General features: G+C 36.5%; 3 protein-coding genes across 6 annotated transcripts; 2 read left to right on the top strand and 1 right to left on the bottom strand.

Annotated features, from left to right (window-relative positions):
* Positions 1 to 358: 358 nt before the first annotated feature.
* Positions 359 to 4,564, top strand: LOC107227630 (glycine-rich cell wall structural protein 1.8-like). The gene is made up of 2 exons (XM_015668830.2): positions 359 to 1,514; positions 2,594 to 4,564. The coding sequence occupies exons 1-2, from the start codon at positions 737 to 739 to the stop codon at positions 3,016 to 3,018; spliced, it is 1,203 nt and encodes a 400-aa protein (XP_015524316.1). The 5' UTR covers positions 359 to 736; the 3' UTR covers positions 3,019 to 4,564.
* Positions 3,645 to 9,891, bottom strand: LOC107227656 (tetraspanin-31-A). 4 transcript variants are annotated; one of them, XM_015668874.2, is made up of 7 exons: positions 9,792 to 9,891; positions 8,811 to 8,912; positions 8,442 to 8,609; positions 7,616 to 7,714; positions 7,370 to 7,495; positions 7,132 to 7,257; positions 3,645 to 6,089 (listed from the first exon to the last, which is right to left on the bottom strand). In XM_015668874.2, exons 2-7 carry the CDS (start codon positions 8,868 to 8,870, stop codon positions 5,991 to 5,993), a joined length of 678 nt encoding a protein of 225 aa, XP_015524360.1. In that variant the 5' UTR covers positions 8,871 to 8,912; positions 9,792 to 9,891; the 3' UTR covers positions 3,645 to 5,990. The 4 variants fall into 4 exon arrangements, with proteins under 4 accessions (XP_015524360.1, XP_046596321.1, XP_015524359.1 ...); XM_046740365.1 differs by lacking the exon at positions 9,792 to 9,891 and adding an exon at positions 6,690 to 6,817 and having other exon boundaries at positions 8,811 to 9,222; XM_046740376.1 differs by lacking the exons at positions 3,645 to 6,089; positions 9,792 to 9,891 and adding exons at positions 6,109 to 6,384; positions 6,690 to 6,817 and having other exon boundaries at positions 8,811 to 9,223.
* A 3,122-nt stretch (positions 9,892 to 13,013) lies between these two features.
* On the top strand, positions 13,014 to 20,073 carry LOC107227657 (facilitated trehalose transporter Tret1). The gene is made up of 3 exons (XM_015668875.2): positions 13,014 to 13,072; positions 14,970 to 15,050; positions 16,219 to 20,073. Exons 2-3 carry the CDS (start codon positions 14,999 to 15,001, stop codon positions 17,565 to 17,567), a joined length of 1,401 nt encoding a protein of 466 aa, XP_015524361.1. The 5' UTR covers positions 13,014 to 13,072; positions 14,970 to 14,998; the 3' UTR covers positions 17,568 to 20,073.
* The last annotated feature ends 2,990 nt before the right edge of the window (positions 20,074 to 23,063 follow it).

Below are 23,063 nucleotides of genomic sequence, written 5' to 3'. Positions count from 1 at the left end.
AATTTTGTGGAGTTACGAGTACTGTAACGGTTCCTTTTCGTTTTTCACCTAAGTAGTTTACACTGTTTTATAATAACGTGAAGCGATAATGCTTGGCATGCAATAAATTGGTTGTATGTAGTATGATTGTTGTAATAGGAGTATATAACAAACATCAGATGCAGGATATACAGGCGGGGTATTCGCGGCCCTGTCACCAATTTTCAGCGTTGAAGCAACATCCGATCTCCGGAGACTCGGTACGTACCAGTACGATTGATCGATTCGATGCACGTTCCGTGTCGGTACTTGCATACTATCGGGTGACTGTACACTTGCTGCACAAATAGCATATGTAGGCGGGTATAACAAACCGTAGATAACTCAGTGCATCCGTTCTGTCACGGGGCCTCAAAATATAGTTAAACGATAAAACCCCGCCGCACCAAGGTGTGCATGTGTGCCTGTACACACCGTATCGCAGCCTACAAGAACATGGCTGAAGTGCGTCAAGAACGTTCCTCACCACCTTCACCCTACCCTAAACCGAGGTGTCGCGGTTGACTAAATTACCAGCCGACCCCACCTGATGTATAAATAGACCTCCTGCGAGGAGAGCGATTATCAGTGTAATCCGGAGACTCAAGAGGTGCTCGTATAATTGGAAGCGGGTAACAGGATCCCTAGACCAGAAACTATAATTAGTGATCAAAGGACAGCGTCGGTAGCGATAACCGTATAACCCATTAATCAAAAGATGATTTCAATCGGGGGTGCGTCGATTCGCGCCATCCTGATTCTGACGGTGTTTCTTCGAGGAGTGCGATCCACTGCGACGTCTGACGAGATAATCGGAGGTTCTGGTAGTATCGGATACGGGATTGGTGGTTACGGTGGTTCGTTCGGCGGAATAGGCCCCGGCATCGGAAGTCGTCTTGGCTTCGGAAGTGGTCTTGGTGGAATAGGTTCCGGTTCTCTGGGGCTTAACGCCGGCCATCTAGGGTACGGATCTGGACTCGGCGGGACCAGGTCCTTCTCATCCAGCTACGGCGACGTTGGATCTGACATCAGTGATCTCGGCGGCACGAATGCCGGAATCGTTGATCTTGTTGGCTACGGCGGCTATGACGGAGGAAGCCTGGGATACGGCGGCTATGGTGGTGGAGGTGGAGGCTATGGTGGCTATGGTGGCTACGGTGGTGGAGGCTATGGCGGCTATGGTGGATATGGCGGTGGAGGCTATGGTGGCTTTGGTGGCTATGGTGGCCATGGCCGAGGCTACGGTGGCTACGGCGGTGGACTAGAAAAAAGCGATTTTTCCAAGGGCGGAGAGTCCGTGAACAACGGCGCTTACCAGAACGAGAAGGGGCACAAGGGTCAGTCCAGTAGTCGGCTGGCTGAAGGCCTTTCGGCCGGTCAGTTGGCCGCCAAGGACGCCAAGGGTAGCTCTGGTTACTACACTGACGCCGGTGGCGTAACGTCTGGATACGTGGACAAGAAGTCGTTCGGGGGCGGAAGTCATTATGAACAGAAAGGTGAGACGGGGAAAATTTACGGAGGAGTATTCGCGGGCTTTCGTCCTTTTAGTCATATTATTCTGCCAAAAATACATCGGGCGGGTTTCTCGCGACGTAAGATCGGCTATTCTAACTTTGGCTCGAAAGCTTCACCCACTCAAAAACAGTATTCCGGTTTCGGTAATGAATACCCTCGATATTCGACCGCATATCAACACAACACACTGTTTCCCGGCGTTACTTTCATGCGGTATTATTCACGATGAATCGAGATGCATTTATGAAAAATTATAAATTTATCTCTTTGTTAAGGTTTACAGTTGAAAGACTTGTTTGAACAGGTTTTTTTCGATTTTACGAATTAGTACACTTTATTAGTCAAAACCACTTGGTACTCTGGAATCATGGATGATAGAGCAGACCAGATTTATAACGAGAGGTGGCTGCAGTATGCACTAACAAAATTTACGGCACTCGTAATAGATAGAATGAATCTATCTGGAACAATCTAGCTAGTTTCACTGTTCAATTAATACAACATTTCAACATTACATCAATAATTTCTTAGAGAAGGGATGTTTTTTCGTAATTTCAACCTTTTTGATCGAAAATTATCTGTAATATATGTTACGATTTTGTAAGAATGTTCGTTTTAAAACTAATTTCTAAGCTCATGAAATATATTTATCGGTAATAAACGTGAAATTTCAATATTGAAAGTTTCCAATGGAATGACATGTTTTTTTTTTTTTAATACAGTTTGATCCGGAATTTGATATAATAATTTTAAATTCATTATTTCACCGAGTTATAGACTGTGTGAAGATAAAATATACTACATTTTTTTTTTTTTTGGTCTATTCAAATCAAATCCGCAATGTAGTTTTCACACGGTCAATATTACCCATTGAAAGTCTGCAACAGTTTTGTATCCCTGCCGTAGTTTTTCTAGTTGCACGAAGTGATCCTTTCAATTGTATACATGCTCCATACCGATGAATAAACCTTTTGATAAGTTCCGTTTCGGTAGCCGTGAGAAAAAATGTGAAATTTGAACGGAAGAAAAAAGAAAAGGGAAAGAAAAAAACTTCTCGCAGGTAGCAAAGGGGCCGAAGACAAGGCGGCAACTGGGCACAAGAAGGGACACGCAACAAATGGGTTCGAGACTTCCCACCACAAGGACGAGAATGGGAAAACGACAACCTTCTACGACGTTGCAAACGACGAGGGTGACCATTACGACTACGGAGGAACCCGTGGCGCCTTTGGAGACCAAGGGAATAATTACTACAGCGGTGGGTACCAGGACGAGAAGTACAACGAGGGAGGACACGGGCACAAGGGCCATTACGACAAGGGGGTGAAATCCGAGAAGGAGAACGGGGACAAACTGGCTTATGGGAATCAAGTTTACTACGGAAATAACGGGCAGTATGGCGAGGTTGGCGGTAATGACAGAGCCTCCATTCTCGGACATTCGGAAGCCTCGAAATACTACAAGGGTCATCCGTCTTATTACTAACGATGTAATATTTTCACGGCGGAAGAATGATCAGACGACGTATATGCGAATCGATATGCAATATACGTCGAGTCATGATTTATGTCTGCAAGACGGAAATCCGACGCACGTACCTGTACGAGCGTATAATATACTCAATTTTCTGTCCGGAAGTTAAGAATAATGTATGATTTATTATAGTTTTTTTTTTTTCTGGAACATGCAACATTATTTTTTATTTCTGTAAATTAAACACCACGCAACGAAGTATTGTAAAAAATAATTAAAGAGCGTCTATTTTATTCTTCATTGATATCATTGACATAATTATCGTCTGCTTGAAATTTTTACTACACACGACAGTTGAAAAAAAAATATTTACATACATGTATATACATATGGAAGAAGGTTCAGCTTTGAAGTCGGAAGAAACGGGGAATTCAAGAAATATATTTGCCAAGAGTTTGTATCGCAGAAATGAGTTGGTTTAATTTTTAGTTTCGTTTTTACAGCGTTGTTATCTGTTATCGTTACTATTTATTTTTATTTTTTATTTCTTTTTCGCAACTGCAGTTCGCAGAGCGCTGTGTCAGGAATTGGATAATACGCACCACTTTGCATGATGTGGGTAACGTGAATGCATATGGTTAAATGTGATACGTACTGAACTACTTATTTATTTTGATTGCTGAGGTTACAGTAACAGGACTACGTATATATTTCTACAATTGAATACATTTCACTTACTTATAGTTTGCGTCTGGCTTATGCATAACACGTATGTGTACATAGATATTTCAAATTACAGTTTGTCTATTCGGCTCGAAAACCAAGTATATCACGATTTAATGATCACAGGAAATTTTCATCATACATCAAACTATGAAAACCGCCGAGTAAATGTACCCACGTGATTCTACGATAACATGTAATTACACTATAATAATACGAGCTTGTTTTACGTAATATTCATCGGTTGTTGTCTTTTTTTTCTTTTTTTTTCTTCAAAAATATCGCTTTGAGCCACATTTTGATTGATATGATAGGACTCAATGGAATTAGATTTTTTAAGTCTTGAATTTCGTATATGTTCGAACTCCACAATCTCTGAATCTAACAATAAGTGCGGAAGCCTGATACTGTATCTGCATAGACAAACTGTAGGCAAATATTACGTATTGTATATTGTATATGTAAATGGTATAACTAAGCTGTTGTAAACGCGAAATAGAAATTTATTTATTCTTATAGATTTCAAATTATAATGAAACATATTCGATTTTTCATCAACATGAATCAAAATGGAATAATTAATGGTCTCCAAGATAGATTGTGTAAATGAAAAAAAAATAAATAAAAAATACAATAAATACACGGGTATTTTCGACGGTTGGAAAATTTGATTAGGTATAATATTATCGGCTTGATAACCATTGAAATAGGATGTACGATCTTGCAAAGATATACAACATTCACATGGTATTAATATCCCCTAAATCTAAGAAAAGTAAAGAATAGTTAGAACTTAAAGATAACATTGAATGGTAAAAATTCGAATAAACAAAAATCACATCAAGGGAAGAAAGTTTTGGTTGTTGGAAATTTTGATTTCCTCGATAATATACGAATATGGCGGAATGATTAATTTAAACGATTTATATAATTACAGTATTATGAAATACTACTTCCGAATTGGCATTCGCACAACGAACGAATAGCCAATTTATATATATTCAATATTTATATATATATATATATATATATATATATATTTATTCTGAAAGGTACACATATTTTTGAAGTAAACTCTAAACAAGGGCCGTAAATTTGACGGAAAAGGATGGCAATCTCTCTAACAAATACGGAATCAAGTAAAATAATTTTTTGTTCCAATATTTACGCTTAACAATAGATATACATAAAATTTGAAATTGAAGCTCGTGCGGAATTCTGGCGATAATTAGCTCTGTCTGCCTGTCTAGTACGCAGCAAGGAATAAAGAGATCTCGGTAGATATGGGAGATTGAGAGGGCGTCGTTTTTGCAGAAATCGTTTCCACGGAAGGCGAAGACTAACTTATTCTAGCTCTCGGGGTGATGCATTCGTCTTTTCCGCGTTTTTATCAGGGGATTGTGTGTTGTGGTTTCGAATATGACTAAACTTATTCTATTCTTTAAGATGTCACAAATCATTTAAATTTAGTTTCCGGACGAATGATTCTGAACTTATTTAAATCATTTTTTTGTAGAGACAATCTCTGTAGAAATAAACTCTGCAGAAACGATTTTTGTAGAAGGGTACCTCTCCCGGGAGATTCTTAAAGGTTAATATCTAAACAGTAAACTGTTTTATGCTAAATACTACAAGGCGCATTGAGGCTTGCTATGATAGTGTCGTAGTGGCTGACTAGAGCACACATTTCATCTATTATGTCCCCCTCACCGATTTGGACATGTTTATTACTGGATTATGAGAAAAAAGAAAGATTTCGGTAATCGTTGAAAGTAATTTCACACTGTTGAGCAGTTATGAATCTTTCTAAAAGATACGTGTAGATAGCGCTGACTTTGCAGTTGTACTAGCTATGGAATGTTAATTTTTTAAAACGAAAACCTGTAGTTACTACCACGAATGAGCAAAATATCAACGGTATTAATGTATCTTTGATAGTAAACAGTTCGTTGCTGCACTGTTCTATGAACGATGAGAATTTGATCTTTGGCTATTCAGGATTTCTGACAGTTTAAGATAGTTAGTTACATTAGTTCCAGGAACAACGTCGAAGTACAGATCTATTTTTTTGCTTTCTTTTTTTTTATACCGTTTGTTTTACGGTTTTCTTTTTGTGATTTTTTTTCTATTTATTTCTGTAATAAAACAATTTACGAGTATTCTCGATGAGACTTAATTTAATGTTCAAATGATTCTAGAACAAGTCAAATTGGTCTTTTTAGAGACTTCCAAAGTTTGGCTCTTCGTCAAATTTTTCGGAATCAGTAAAGATAGTTTTGACGAGGAAAAACAGCTCGCGCAGCCTTTTCATCTGGGTCCAATTGGTTTCTATAACGTCTAGCCAAGAATGCTGCAATCACCTATGAAATATATTGAAATCTAAGCCAAACCCACCAGACATGACTGAGAATTATGGACGAGAAATTAAACAACAAAACAAAAGCAAAAACATTAAGTGTTCAGTACAAAAGATACTTGCCAACTATCTACAACATGTACACAGATTATTCATAAAATTTCATGCAATCATCACTCAAGTATTCATTATAGTTACACTCGTGTTCAATTTCTTGAGGTTAAAAGGTATCTTCCTTCTTCTCGGAATTGGTTCAATGTTAGGAACGCTAATGTTTTCAGCAGAATCTTTCCCTGTAACTAACCCCTGGAAATTGAACCGATAGACGACGCGCACAGGGAACATTAAAGAAAAGACGTATGGATAAGACAATAAACTTGTACGTTAAATTGAAATGTCAGAGATGGAAAATTCGCAGTTAATAAAAGTTGCGAATCATGGATGAGTTTGTTGGAAAAAAGGAATAACGGTTGTTTCACTGCAATTTCGACAATGAGATACGAGGAGTAATCAACCGCGAACCTTGACAGACAACTTTTATAACTGCTCGTGACTAGTGAGAGGATGTGTGAAAATACCATATCCAGTGTTAAAAGCCACCCACCATCTGTTAGGAGGTTCATATGAGGACACAGGGGACATGGCGATGGTGTTAGACTAGAGGAAAGCACTAGGATTAGCTCTTGGGTCTTTCTGGTTCCTGTAGCGTACGGTCAACCAAACACCAACAAACTGTAATAGGCATGTACGTGTTAGTTTCAAGATATGACGAGCGTCGTTAAGAAGAACCGTGACAAATACTGGAAGAAATCTTTTTTAACACGAACTGGCTGCATTTAGTATAAAATTTAAATTTGGAGAAATTTCTTGGAAAATTGATTTATATCTCAAATATTCACTGTTAATTTGTCATTCAAACACGCATCATATCAATCGAATAATTTGTATTTAGCTTTACAAATTAGGGTTTATTTATAAATCCCAGGCATAGGTCAAAATCCCATATTTTTCCGCTAATTCGTTCACATCTCTTTCATTCGACTTACCTCTGTGAAACTGAAAAATAGTCCGATTCCACCACATAGTTTAAAAGCATAGTCGATTGTTGATTGTAGCTTTTGCATACACGGCTCGCACTCGCATGGCTGTGCTTTCGATTCGCAGCAAACTTCCTAAGATTAGAGTAGCAATACACAGTGAGTATGTATCATTTATCGGTAGAATATTTGTTGTTTGTTAGAATAGAAAGAAAGAAGCAAATGTACGTAAGAAAGTGGTACTAACATTTACGATAACACAGGTAGGGTGATCCATAGAAGGCGTGCCGGTCAACTTTGAACCCTCGAACCCGCAGCAACTGAACGTGTTTTGAACTTTCATTTTCAGCTCGTTATTTACTCGCTTCCATCCCTAAATAAAAGTGGTAATACTATAGAATTGGATTTAAATTAGTTAAGCGCAAAGACATAATCGTACGTCTAAAAGAATATTCGACGCAAGGTATGAAAGAATCAAATTCCTTTTTTTTACCTCCTCGGCAAGTTGTTCTTGTTGTTCAGGATTTACGGCAAGACAGGCGCAGGCAATGCTGAATTGGATCAGGAATAGCAGGAACAAAATTACCATGTACTATTTGTCGATGAGTTAAGGAGACCAGTTTACGAACATTTCGGTATTGAATTTTTTAGCAAATTGAGATAAAGAAAACACAATACAAATCTTATTCACCATTTGCATACGTTTATTCATATTAAAATTTGCGTCAATTGAAACAAAATCTGGCTTTATTTTTATCAATGACGCTTAGTTTTTATCGTTAACCACACACATTTATTTCGCCTTGTTATTTACTGTTTCTGAACATCCTAAGGCATAAAGATAGCGGAGCATATTGTTATTAAAGACCTCTTTCTGAATTCAAGTTTGAACAATAATTTTCTCCTCCAAATTTGCCCAGGTACTTTATGTGAGACATGAATAGTCAAAAGTTTGCGAGTAAACGTGAGCTTCCTCAAACGGAAGTGTGAAATGCTGCCTCAAGTTTCATGCACGTTTGTTAACTTTTTTTTTCGAAAGTTTAAGAGTTTTGGTAAAGGTAAAAAGCACATGTTTCAAAACTGCAAAAAATATTTCTCTAATGCTAGCCAACATTCAAATATCCCTCACAATTATGTTAAAAACAGCCAGAGATCTTTTTCAATAAAACCTGAAATTCTGACGAAAATATTTACAGCAAAGAGTGAAATAAAACGCTTTTATATAGAGATCGACTCTTGGGTCGAACTTGGGAGGTTGAAGGGCAACTGATTGCGATTGACCGGCTGGCGATAACGAGTTGCGGTGTAAAAAAGGATACAAAGAACAGCAGTACTTGATGGTGTTTTATCGCTCCAATTAGGCCGAGTATAGATATGAGAAAAAGTATCACTCCGCAGGCTAAAATACCTCCGATTATAGGAAGATTTGTAACGAGCGCAGAGGCTCTGCCATAGACAGCTACGCCGATAAGGATGAAGGCTACGACCTGAAAGAAGAAAACGAGTGGAGAAGTTTTTTGTTTTTTTCGAATGATCCGAATGTATACGACGACTCTAGGAGAAAGTAGAAATATATGAATGAATAATCAATGAGGCAAAGAGACAAATTAATTTATGATTTGCGAATATTATGGGAGGTGAGATTAGTTACTATGTATATATGGTAAAATGTAATTATTTGTACTCACGATATAAAGAACATTTAGCGCCGTTAGTGCATTTTTCGAACATGTAAAACCACCGCACATCTTCTGCGATGAGATTTATCAACCGCTCAGTTTTTTACGGAGCTGAAATAACGATTGATTGAAGATGTTTCTTTTCTTCGTACGTCCCTTCTTAAATGCGTGCAAATAACGTCTTCTTTGACCGAAGTAAGGTGGAATTACGTTGTGCGCGTATTTGCGCGTGTCCGTGTAAGGCGAAATTAGATGCAATTTAAGCGAGCGCCAGTCTCAAACCGGATAGAATATTATTCTTTTGATTACTACGCTGTTCCCGTTCAAGCCGAGTTCTGCATAACGGGCAAATATTGCAGTAGACTGAACTGACACGAATTGACACTTGACAGCAGACGGTCGCTGACTCGCTACTCGCCGAATCGATGACAACGTCCGATCATCGACTGTCTTTTTACTTGTTCGAGAATCGATGCCTCGATTACCGACTTGGAGCGCGGCGCCAACGAACCGAGATTTGAAATTCGAATTTTTATCCAACGGACAAAATGGTCCGGATCAAAAATCTTGATTCTGAGGATATCGGATAAACAATTTTTACCCTCGACCGTTGCTGTCAGTGATCCGAAACCCGTTCGAAACGTGTTCGAACCGAGATTCGAAATTCGAATTTTTATCCAACGGACGAAATGGTCCGGATCAAAAATCTTGATTCTGAGGATATCGGATAAACGATTTTTACCCTCGGTCGTTACTGCCAGTGATGCGAAAACCGGTTGAAACGTGTTCGGAGCGAGACTCGAAATTCGAATTTTTATCCAACGGAAAAAACGGTGTAGATGAAAAATCTCGACTCGACGATACCGGATAAATGATTTTTACCTTCGACCGACACTGTCAGTGATATAAAAACCGATTGAAACGTGTTCACCAGGCTTGTACGTAATTTTTCAGACCCGAAAAACATTGTATAATAATTTTGTCAAATACCTGTGGGACGGAGCGAAGCCAGCTGCGTATTGTTCAGTTATTCCGGAACGAAAGAGCTACTGTAGTTTACTGTGAAAGATATGATTCGTTGACGTTATCGTGTGTCATTATACACTTCGCGTATGTGTGCGTGTATGTCTTCTTTGCTCAAGAGTGGTATTTTCCTAATCACGCTAATGATTTACAGCTATGCATTGTCTGCTTTTGTCGGTTTTTTTTTTTTTTGTCAAGGCTGATAAGGGATAGCTGCGAGTTGAGACCAACAACCGTTTGGAATTTTCACACACGATTTTGTCTCATTGGAATTATTTTCTGGGTGATTAAGACAATGGGTGAAGAAAATGGATGATGCGAATTGGGTTTCAGCCTATTTGATATTCGTTTTGGTTGATTGGTCAACGGCCATTTTTGGGAGTTAATTTTTTCGAAAAATACTTTTATTTCTCGAAAGGTTAAAATTTCATCTTGTTTCGATTTCCATTTTTAGTGTTTCTCAATTCTTAAACCAAAATCCTTTATCGTTTATGTGATCGACAGAAGTTTTGGCGAAATATTTTTTGGCAGAGATATATTTCAGCTTTGGTTGAACAATTGAATTCCTTAGGATATAACCTTGTTTTCAAAACAGGTTTTATCTGAGTTATTTGTTTTTAACGTTATATATGAGGAGATTATTTTTCTGAGAGGTGAAAAATTCGAGACTCGAAGGCACACCAATTTCTCAACTTGGAAGGTTACACAAAGATTCGATAATTTTACTGAAAAACCGTCATTTCTGCAGTCCAGCTGTTCAACCGTCGTCAATTGTTGATGATCAGTGAACTGACATGAATCTTGCACAGCCTGAGTTTTCATTCGTATTGTTGATTTATTCGTTCCGATGAAAGAAATTTAGTTTACCTAAATCTGTATAATTAGTTCTATTTGTCGGGAAGTTGACTAATTAATGTTAAGGATAATAACATTCTTTGAATACCGCAAGTTCGTAACCGCACGTGATTACTGTAACCGCGACACCTAATAGAAACTTACATTTCTACGGACAACGCGGAACATATTCTGCGACAGCAAATCATTTGCAGAATTAATTAACGCGCAGTAATAAAAATGCGAGGAGAGCAATAAATGAATCTTATCTTTCCGCAAGTTCACTAAATGACAAAAAAGAAAAGAAAAAAAGGAAATTAAGTAAAAGTGTAAATGACATGTCCGTGTTTTGTCACACACGTAAAAACTCTGGCGAGTCATGTACAAAGGAGATTTTCATCTACGAGAAGTTTGAAAAGTTTGCGAAATTCATCCCGAGGTGTTATTCATCCTTATCAGTATATATGTTAGATGTTTATTATACATATATATATGTATAATATTTTGCTATTCTTATTTACTCATACGCACACATGTAGCGGTGTGATGCTGTTATTAGTTGAATTTATGCAGAACAAATTTACTGAGATATTCTCGACTGGATATACAATGACTATACGTATATCTTCGCGTGAATTTTTAGCCTACCGGCACAATTATAATCAAGACGTGTTCGTACCAGCTGTAAACAAAAGAAAGTACGGATTGTGCATGGAGTTTTTAAATCTTATATCGCGTTAAAGTAATAACGCCTTGCAAAACAGTCAACTTTGTACCGGAAGTTGGGAAAAAAAACGTACGTTTCTGTTTTAGTCAGAATGTCGTACAGATTCTCTGCAGGCTAATAATTTAGCTACGTTATGATCGCTCCTTTAATCCCCACAATTTTTTAGCAGAATAAAAGAAGAGGCTGCTAAAGTCCAGTGCCAATTTAAACTTAAAGAGGATAGAACCGCGAATCACAGCAAATTTTTTATGCGATCGATATCGTCAAATGCGGATTATCCGGCTTTTATGTCTCGTGACAGATTCATCAAAATTTCTGAATATTGTACAAGTCACCCTTATATCTTGTTGCTGTGATTCACTGAACAAAATTGTATCTTGACAACGATTTTCAAATACCAGATACAGTTTCATAATGAAACATTGACCACTTGCAATTTAAACTATTAATTAACCACGTCAATTGAATAACAATCACGGATCATGTGAAAAAGCGTAATTTAAGCATATGTTCAATCTCACTGAACATGTTTTTGAATATTTCACACATCACTGCTCATAGGCAACTTTGAATACACGTAGGTAAAACGTGTAACTATCAATTCAGGCTCTTATGAAGAAACTAATTAACCCAGCTAGATTGTAACCAGTTAAAGTTTCGCGATATCTCCAGGCGCGAATTAAGGGGACTTGATACCTAAGGCTGCTCTACAAAAAAAGGCTGAATGTCGGTTCTCCAAGATGGCCAAATTTGGTTAAGTTTAAACAGTGATGACAGACAATTAAATCGATTAAGGTTAAGAAAAGCATTTTTATTATAATATTTCTCTTATGTAATTAAGTTAGTATAAAATAGTATCGTACATTTTGTATTACGATATTGAGTAATTGTATCGCATATTTATTTTCGCGCCTTAACGCTGGAACAATCGTCTTTTACATTTTCAAAATCTAAATCATGAGCGACTTCACTCTCTATGCTCAACGGAGACAAATCATTTATATTTTCCTGTGATACGAGGGAAAAAATCAGCGATTTGCGATATTTTGTACACGTGTTTAAAAAGTTCTTGCACTTTATGCAGGAAATTCTTGGGAATCGGGTTGCAGGAAGACATTGATATTCATGCGATCCTTTATTGGTAAATATTATGAGTTAAAATACTGGAATTTTCGAAAATCTAGGTATTATTTTGAAAAATTTGATTTTGAGAATCAAAGGGCCAAAAATTTCGAGGGCATAAGGCTGTAGCCTTTTTGGCCAGGATATCTCGTTATTGGATTGTAGATTCGAAGACATCGAAGATTCAGAGCCAACTGTAGATTATACGGGGATGTGAATTTGTAAAATATATTGCACTCACAGCGGTAAATACGATGATTACATTTGCGCATATGCAGCTTATATGATTGCATGGAAACGTGATATAATTCCAAGATACATCTTTGGCGAGCTCTGATGACAAATCATGTTTTCAGAGGGGAGAAAATATTTGCAAATCCTGTATTTTTGGCACGCTAGGATGGTAATTGGTCGCTGGGACAATCAGGTCTGACTATAACTGATAAGACAGTGTTTTTGATAAAGGTACGCGTATAAAACGATCTCTTTCTCATCACTTCTTCGGCTAATAACAGACATTCTACCAATTGTCTTGATGTCATAAGCAAGTCTCAACGTTATCTCCGTGAGTTGAACAATATAATTATAATCACCTTGCATCGTATGCACATTATTATACATATTTCTGCTAACAATCTTTATCCAAATACGGGAAGAAAATCTTTTCATTTTTTTAGCAATAATTGTAATATTGATGCATATTTATTGTAAGTTGAGGCAGAAATCTCATTATATTTCTTGAATGCCGTATTAATCTTAGGTATAACCAGTTTATGAAGATGATTTATCTTGACCTTGGAGATTTGTAAAATTTGTAAAATTGTTCTGAGGAGGGCCCCCACCAGGGACGAAACGTTAACACGATAAAAAGTGTTTTGAGTTTTGACCTTTATATCCAAGAATAACTTTAATCAACATAACCAGTTTATACCTGTTATAACGTTCGTATATCGCGAACAAATATGCAGTTTTGAAAAATTTAACTAATATTAGTTTTTACCAAGACGTTGGTTTTTCGCTGTTTCAAATCCCCTTAAAATCACTGTCACTGTAAAATTCTCGAAGCAGTCTTTTCTACACTTACAGTCAGCTTCGTCATTTCGTGTATGAAATAATACAGATATTAATAGTAAATATATCAAGCTAATAAACTCAAATCGTTTTCAAGTTCAACTACAGAAGAAAATACGAATTGCCAATTCTGTTTTATATCTGGTGTTTTGTGACAGCTTCACCGGTATTGCTGTAGGCGTTCTTTACCTTTTTCTCCTTTGATTGACTATCGACATACGATTACGTACGTCACGTACTGTTCCAAATGAACCTGAGATTCACATATTGCTTACCTAAAATGTCCTTGAAAAGTCACCAACGGCACGAACCACGTATCATAATTTTACACGCTTTTTTATTCCTGCCGATCACATTTCCGGTTCACCAGCCTCGCCGTTACATGCATCTGTGGGCCTGGTAGACAACTTTGGCTATCAAAAGTTGAGTGATCACTGAGTGAGCTACGTGCTCGTGTGTCGATTGTTTGAAAATAATTTTTCTGACGTTATCGTTTTTTACATACGTGAAATCATCGACAATTTTCTGTCAAATCAGTACAGTGACGAGATCAATAGTTTTACTTGCATATATACTATCATGCAAGTAGAAAAATAATTTGCTGGACCGACAAATTTTAGTGCTAATATAAAGACAGCACGAATTTTTGCTTTCGAAGCAAGAATTTTCATTTCAATAAAAAAATTTTGCAAGTATGATAACCAAGTGGACTTTCCAATTTAGGAATCCTGCTAGTTAAACTCGCAAAATTTTTGCTGTTTCGACAAATTAACTTTGCTGTCTTTATATTCGCGTAAAAACTTGTTGATGCACGTGATTCTATCTTACACATATTGCGAATATTGATGAAGTATTAACGGATTACTGTGGTAATAATTGGTGCATTATTATAGACTTCAGGGATCATATTGTGTTGAAAAAAGTTTCTTACGAAGAAAAAAAAAATTATGATAGTTTTTTCATAATTATCATACGACTTTTTACATATACAACTTTAAATCGATACTGAATTTAGAAGCAATGTTCAGGAATAAACGTACAGAGCTAGTGTAATAAAAAGTATCGAAGTACCCTAGATTAGTAAAAAAAAGTTATTTGGCAGAATAAAATTCTGGTTACGGGAAGGAGATATTTTTTTCCGTGTATACGAGGAATTTAGTTTTGGTTGGATTCGGATCCACACCCATTGAGCACTGCGCACACTTTTTGGTACGTTACTTTATGTTTTATCGTCTGTGAACAGATGTCCCCTTTTCGTTACTACATTGGTATTTTCACATTTTCAAACACCATTTTCGAGCAGGTATAAAGCTGTAACTAGGCTTCATTATCGATGATTTTCCCACCCGTAAACTAATACCGTCGTTGTTAATTTTGACTTGTTTTTCTAGTCAGGTTTATATGAAGATATAGTATAAAGATGGAGACAGCGCGCACCAAGCAATGGCCACAATATTTAGCGGCAATTACTGGTAAGCATAATGAATACAAAAAATAAAAATTCTCTCAAATACTCGAAATTCGAATTCTTGTGACGGTTTCAAGTCCACATTAGAAAATACGGAAGGGTGGGGCAAACTTTGACCTAGGAGATTTTCTTTCAACCACATGTTGTTGGTTCTACTGGCAGGGACATTAGAATTCACAACAATAGACAGTTCAAAACTCAGCCAAGACGTTGCGGGTGTTGTGAATTATAATCAGATTTAACGAAACTGAGTTTCGTTAAATGTTGAAAAAAATTAGGGATGTTAGTCAAATAAAACTTGATAACGTATTGAAAAATTAATAGGTTAAATTGTGAACTATACGAGAGTAATATGAGTATAGAAGATCGTAAACGGTTTAAATATAAAATTATCGCGTGATTAAAGTTTAGCGTGTAATCGCCAGTTTCAAAGTAAACGAGTATAAAGTCAATTAGCATCAAATTACAATTTTAATTAAAGTTTTGCTTTTTGTTTTTCACGTATCACGTGGTATTTGATTGCAAAAAAGCCAGATATCGCGAAACCGCATCAGCGAAAATTTTGTTTGTTGTATTTACTGAAAAATTTTAGTAAAATAGGTATCTGTGATTTACATATTATTGGTGTTGTACAAGAAAATGTGGTACCGGTAAACATTCGGTGCTATTGTACATGTCTATACCGTATATTCTGGTAAATGCAACGTTAAATCTGTTTGCTTAGTTTATACTACATTCAGTTATAAGGCCTGAAAATCAATTTATTGTAACACTGAAGTCAAATTATCACGACAGTTTCGAGAAAATATAGTACGCGTGACGATAACCAAAACCAAAAAGAATAGTTAGACATACTAGATTATCAGATTGCAGAAAAAATATGCATTTTCCTTTACTAGCCAGAGCTACATGTCTCTTGCTTATGTTAAAAAATGTAAATAATTAAAGACTGTACAAATAACCGCAACCAGATATTCTCCATTTATAACGATAGGCTGCTACCTGTTTTACCGTAAGGCCCGTACCTGTTTTACCATGAGGTTTCTACCTCTTTTACCATAAGAGCTTTACCTGTCGCACCATGAGGCACCAATATCACACAGTCGTGCACTCCAAGATTATAAAAGGCCGAAACCGCCCGAAAACCGTTACATCATTGAAAACATTTCCAGCGACAATATCGCTGGCCATAACCGGTTCTCACATCGGCTGGACATCACCGACACTGCCGTACCTGAAAGGCGACAATTCTCACGTGCCAATAACGTCGGACGAGGCGTCTTGGGTGGCGTCATTTTACCTCCTGGGAACGGTGCCGGGGAACATAATCGCGGCATTCCTGGTCGACAGATATGGTCGGAAACGAAGCCTGCTGGGATCCGGAGTGCCGCTCTTCCTCGGCTGGCTCCTGATCCTGGTCGCGGACAATCGGCACGTCCTCTACGCCTCACGGTTCATAAGCGGCTTGGGTCAAGGCCTCGTATACGTGGTCTGCCCGATGTACATCGGCGAGATAGCCGACAGCGATATCCGGGGGGCCCTCGGCTCTTTCATGAAGCTGATGGTCACCCTCGGCGAGCTTTACGCCCACGCTATCGGCCCGTTCGTCTCCTACGAGATCCTCGCTGGCCTCTGTGCCATCCTGCCTCTGCTCTTCGTCCTGAGCTTCGCCTGGATGCCCGAGTCTCCGTACTTCTTCCTCATGCACGAGAGACGCGCCGAGGCGGAGGCCAGTCTGATGAGGTTGAGGGTCTACGCCTCGAGGTCCGATCTGGACCGCGACATCGAGGAGATTAACGAGGCCATGATCAGGGACCTGTCGAGTCGCGGTGGAGCCCGGCAGCTCATCGACGCCCCGGGAAATCGGCGGGCCGTTATCGCGAGCTTTGGCCTCCAGCTCGTCCTCCAGTTCAGCGGACTCGCGGCCATCGAGTCTTACACCCAGGAGATATTCGCCGAGAGTGAGTCCGGCCTCTCCGCAGGCCTCGCCGTCATAATCCTCGGCGTCTTTCAGCTCGCCGCTGGCGTCGCCGCCGCCATTTTGGTAGACCGGATGGGCCGTAGGCCCCTTCTTATCGCCACGACAACCGCCGCCGGAATCGCCCTTGCCGCAAGCTGCAGCTTTTACTTCCTTAAACTCGGGATCGGCGCCGACGTCCGGGGGACAGGGTGGGTCCTTGACGCCTCGGTCATGATGTACGAACTCGCCGTCGCTCTGGGCCTAAGTCCCCTTTCGTACATGATGCTGGGAGAGCTTTTTCCCACCAACGTTAAGGGCGTCGCCGTCACCCTTGCCAACGTCTGGGCAGCTCTGCTCGCATTTTTTGTCTCCAAGATGTATCAGGTACTGTCCGATAATTTTGGCGTATATGTTTCCTTCGCTTGGTTCTCGGTTAGCTGCTTTATTGGCATCGTTTTTATAGCCTTTTTTGTACCCGAAACTAAGGGCAAGTCTCTTAACCAAATTCAGGATCAACTCAACGGTCGTAAGGTTATTGAGAAAAGCGCTATCGCAGCATAATTTTTACGGAGATCGTTGGTCGATTTTTGGAGGCGGGACAATTGAAGGCAGCGAAATTTATCAAATATCGATTCTCAACACCGTATTGAATGATTACAATTAGGTATCGTTAACATTCGTCAGGGTCGTTGGTTTCATTTGCAATGGAAAATTGGCGTAAGGTTTTGGTCCTTCATTGAAGAGATTGGTCAGCCAGAAATCGATACCTTTTATTCGTTTTATTACGGTGAAGGTATGAAGATCTTTTTCAATATGTACGAAAGTAAAAAGTTCCGGTATTAAAAACAAGAGCTCGGATGTCAATGTTTAATTTCTTTTAATCGTTCGAACTCATTCTGTGATGGCTGATTCTGTTCAGAAGACTATTTGCTACAAAGTCATTGAAATAGATTTTTATTTTTGGCGTAGCCAACTTGATATTGCGGTTTCTTGATTATAATCAATTTCGACGTAAGGTTGTCAAATAAAATGTTTAACGATGGCAATCCGAAAAAAGAACAAACTATTACAGTGAGATTGCAGAAAATAATCTTCTGAATAAAATGAGCAATCTTAGTTTGAGTTAACCGAATTTAGTAGCTTTTTTATCATCTTGAAGCGACTCAAAATGAAACGTTGATATTTAAGCTTTTGTTTATAATTTCAGTTTTTTTTTTTTTTTTTGTTCTTTAATTTTGCCAGAAACCGTTGGAATTTGCGAATATATTGCTTTGATAAATAGAGCAACTATTCAGCAACCACCGTAACAGTAATCCGATATTGGAACTTTAGATTATTAGAAAAATTCACCCGCGCGACAAAACTTAACTTCACGAAGATAATCGATTTTGCGAAATTTTCTCGAACATTCGATTTATATTCATGAAACATTAACGTGTTTACGTACATATTGTGAAGCAAAAAAAAAATGAAAAAATACATTTGAGGTGTAGGAGAAATATATTCACGATCCATGCGAGGTTGAACAAAGAAAGCTTTGACGGAATGAAGCTGTATGTTATATACGCAGTTAGGTTGCGGGAAAATTCAGGTCGAACTGCGCTGATTTTATTATTTCGATTTTAGTTTCTAAGAATTAAACTTAAGTCAAGAAAACGAATTCTCAAGGACCCTTATATTCTATTTCGATAAAGATTTCGCGTGACGTACAGTACAGCGATTTTCATTACCCGTGAAAATTTTACCTACTATTGGACACAGCCAAGAAATCTCTTTGAAAATCGAATAGCTAAAGTATGGATATACAGGTAGATATAAAGAGCTCAGGGTCCCAGCATATAAGAGCAAATTTGCATGACCATCTTTTAATCCCTTTTAGGCAGGGTGTTACAAATACGACTGAATAATGATATTATATTAGGTTGACGAGAGTGTTTTGTCAGTACGCTGTTACTCGGATACGCGTGTGCAGTAATTTTCTGTTCATTTTTCAAATTTTTATGCGTTATTATCCGTATACCAAGTATTCAAGAAAATCTTACGCTTTATCTGGCCCATATTCAATTATTTATTATTTTTTTTTACTACATTTCTATTAACGTAATTGGCCTTGGCATACAATTTTTAAAAACTGACGAACTGAGCGCGTTTTCTCGATTTACGAGAGATAAAGAAAGAGAGAGAGAGCGAGTGAAAGAGTGAAAGAGAGAGAGAGAGAGAGAGAGAGAGAGAGAGAGAGAGAGAGAAACATCCGCATTTTTTCCCTTTGAGGCAGGGTTCAAAATATAACAACTGATATTGTAATAATTATTTGTATATACGATACGACCGTCTTTACATACATATCGATCTTAAAAGTTCGCGAATGTTAAGCAGCATTCGATCACTTTGTTATTATACAAAATTCCGATCAGCTGCAGTGATTTTGCACGCGGACCTTTAATAATTATATAGTATGTATTGCGAAAAAGCCTCGTTTGAGCAATGTAGCATGACTAACTCATACGATTCCCTTTTAGGCAGGGTTTAAAGACTATATAAATAGTAAGCTATGTGTATCACGTATATATGTATACGTGTAGAATATTAATGGTCCGTCTCTAGATTATAAAGATTATAAAGATTATTATGGTATTTACGAGTACCATTTAGATATAACGTATTTCTCTACTATTAACGCTGCATGTTTTTCATTTCGGCACGTCAGGGATTGTCTTGAATCTCGGATGAAAATTAGACATGTATTTAAAAATAAATAATTTTCTCATTGGATCTACTAAATTGATGAAAAGAAGAAAGACACCTGATGATCCGATACGTGGCATGCGTTTATGATAATGCAATAGATGCAGGTGAAGTTAATTAATCGAACATATTGCGCATCTATACAAATATTAGACACGACGGTGTTTGAATGCGTATATAAACTAATAAGATTGCACGACTCTCTACAGGTCCCTTTTAAGCAGGGTGTAATATTAAGAAGAATGTTTTACCTATACTCCCAAATTTTTACTATGTAGAAGTTTGCAATGATACCGTTTTTTTTTTTTTTTTTTTGGTTGGATATGTGTATGAATAAAAATAAAAGACAAAAAAAAAAAAAGAAATAATTATCGGATCGTTGATATTTTTTAATACCTTTGTCGTACGGAGTTAAAATTGTAACGTGTAGAAAAATAGCTTAAGATTTCTAACAACGAGATGATGTAGGCTAAAGAAAAAAAAAAATTCCCCATCATCTTTAAAAAACAGATCTGTACGAAAACATTTCTTTTATATGTTTTTTTTTCTTACGATTTCGTACGTGGATTGGTTTTTTTCAATAAAATTGCCGAATTTGGACAACTCATGTTTATATTTCTGCATCATAATAACCATCGCATATACACAAATGTCATTACAATATTATACAAACATGATTATTAATTTTTATTCGATTTTAAACATATCATCCATTAACATCTCACAACATCATTATCTTTACACACATTATTATGCAATTATATCCATATTTAATTTATATGGATACATACGTGTGTACATGTGCAATCGCATATAATACCTATATGTATATATATAATATATATATATATATATATATATATATATATCTTAAAATTTAAGAAGCGACTATATATTCGCTTTAAAGTACGATGTATAATCTTTTTATTATTAAACAACAAATAATTCTTGAATCATTATCAACCCGTAACATCGGACATTTCATCGAGTCTTATATTATTCTGTTATATTATGTATATATATATATATATACCTACCCATTGACACGTCGAGTATGATTTAAATGTAATATATACATATATATATATATATATTATATTTAAATGTAATATATTATATATACTGAGTAGTTATGGCAGCGTGGGAGCTATATTGCGAAACAAAATACAGGCGAGTTATTTACTTTCTGATAAAAACAATATATGTATGTATAAAAAAGAAACCACCTTTCTAATCGGCTTACAAAACGAATAATTTCATCAGCTCTGTACCTTATGTAATAAGGGGGTGAGGAATTTATTTGCAGAATTACGTATTCTAGAATTCTAATCATTTAAAAATTGTTTCAAGCAAATCAGAAAGTACACTATAATATAATACGAATTCAGAAAAAAAATAAATAAATACATATACATGTATATGCATGGGGTGTTTAATCGTGTCAATTGCGCTTGATATTATATTATATGTTGAAGGAGTACTGGGTTTTTTTTTTTTTCCTTGTGTCAAGAAAGTTCGTCTGTGCAAATTTTATTATAATTTGACAATTTTTAAATTTAGTCCTTTCCGGCCCTCGTTAAATTCTGAAACATTCATCGCGGTTACCCGATCACAAATTTTGTTCACTCTTTGTCGGATTGTTGGATCGATGAATTTTTTTTTGTCTATCTTTTTCGCGTTATTAACATGCCCGAGTTGAATCGTTCATTTTTCACTTTGCGGTACGTGATTACTCAAGTCTGATTGCAGAAGTTTTTATTCAACGCATCTCTTATGATTTATCATTTCCCTTCGTTGTATACCTATACATATATGTACAAACATGGATTATATGCGTATATTGCAATGCTGATAATTGAAGTGATAACGGCCGTGCGAAATTTTAGGGAAACTATAATTTGCGTGTAAGTAATTTATGCGTAATATATAAACGTACGGTTTATTATTATCATTATTGCGTATAACATAATAATTGATATAATAAAACTATCTAATTTAATTCCTTTATGCAATTTCTATTTACATTATAATTACAATATATACTCCTATAACATGTTTATTATATATAATTTAACATTTTCATTTTTTATTATACTTTTTTTAGTCAGTTTCTTTTAATTGTAAATTTATCATTTCTCTTACAATATGCTTTCCCAAGCTAAGTTAGCGCCGTGTATAAACTTCTTTCGTGCATTTCTTCTTTTTCGTATAATACAATATATATTATATTATGAAAATCATTTATTCGATAGAATTGTGCATTTTTGAGATTGTCGCGTATTGGTTTAGACGGTAACGATTTACCCGAGTTGCAGGTATATACATATAACAACTATCGTCTATTGATTTAATTTCTCTAGTATTGAAAATTTGCAATTATGCATTTTGATTTATCGAGTCAAATAAATCGAGAATCAATTAAGGGAAAATATTATTGAAACAAGCTTTTTCTTTTCTTTTTTTCGATTTTATTCATTATTAGCATAGTTATAATTGTTTTCACCAATAACCCAATAACAAGATTTTCACGCCTCGTTAATCGTCTATTTATTTATTCATTTTTTCTACAATCAAGCGAAACAATTTGCTAACGCTCGATTACGCAGATTAATAATTTGGCTTATCTCACCGTTGCGTCAATCGAATGGATGGAGAAGATTTAAGAGAACTCACTATAAGGAACTGTCATTTTATTCCTCGTATTTATACTCACGTTAGAATGATAAAATTTCAGCTGAAACAAATTATTCGGCGATTCCACGTCACGTGTATACGTTATATATAAATGTACGTACACAAGCATACAGAATCTCAAGAATTTATGAGTGGAAGTTTGACGAAAATTGTTGAAAAATAATAAATACCATATGAAACTATGACTCTCATTGAATTATAAACAATAAATTTCAACATCGCGTATATAACGTACAATGTACTCGAAATTCAATGGCATACAACTATAATCCATATTTACAACGATTTATACATTTTACATATTATATACTATGTCTTCAATAACATTTATAATCATTAACGCCTTCAACAAACTTGTCACTTCAACATTATAGGTACGCATGTCAATTATTATTGTTGGTAGATATGGGTATAATATAACATTACAAGTTAATAATATTGTAATATATTTACCAAAACGATTGTGCGACGCGAATGCACTTCCACAAGCTCTATAAACTTTATTTCATATATATTTGATTATTTATGCATTTATTCATTTTATTCATCGGTTTATTATTATCATTGATATTATTACGAGTTACGTTTTACTTTGTTTGTTTGTTTTTGTTTTTTTTT

Source organism: Neodiprion lecontei, chromosome 1 (genome assembly GCF_021901455.1).
Source record: "Neodiprion lecontei isolate iyNeoLeco1 chromosome 1, iyNeoLeco1.1, whole genome shotgun sequence".
Taxonomy (NCBI): Eukaryota; Metazoa; Arthropoda; class Insecta; order Hymenoptera; family Diprionidae; genus Neodiprion; species Neodiprion lecontei.
Note: the sequence above shows the minus strand (reverse complement) of the source record. Positions and strands in the feature narration are given on the sequence as shown.

Excerpts from the sequence above, each read along its gene's own strand:
- LOC107227630 (XM_015668830.2), top strand. The coding sequence starts at position 737 with ATGATTTCAATCGGGGGTGCGTCGATTCGCGCCATCCTGATTCTGACG. Across the intron at positions 1,515-2,593 it reads AAGTCATTATGAACAGAAAG|GTAGCAAAGGGGCCGAAGAC; the intron begins GTGAGACGGGGA and ends AACTTCTCGCAG.
- LOC107227656 (XM_015668874.2), bottom strand. The coding sequence starts at position 8,870 with ATGTGCGGTGGTTTTACATGTTCGAAAAATGCACTAACGGCGCTAAAT. Across the intron at positions 7,496-7,615 it reads AAGAACAACTTGCCGAGGAG|GGATGGAAGCGAGTAAATAA; the intron begins GTAAAAAAAAGG and ends ACTTTTATTTAG. Across the intron at positions 6,090-7,131 it reads TATTTTTCAGTTTCACAGAG|GTGATTGCAGCATTCTTGGC; the intron begins GTAAGTCGAATG and ends TATATTTCATAG.
- LOC107227657 (XM_015668875.2), top strand. The coding sequence starts at position 14,999 with ATGGAGACAGCGCGCACCAAGCAATGGCCACAATATTTAGCGGCAATT. Across the intron at positions 15,051-16,218 it reads ATATTTAGCGGCAATTACTG|CGACAATATCGCTGGCCATA; the intron begins GTAAGCATAATG and ends AAACATTTCCAG.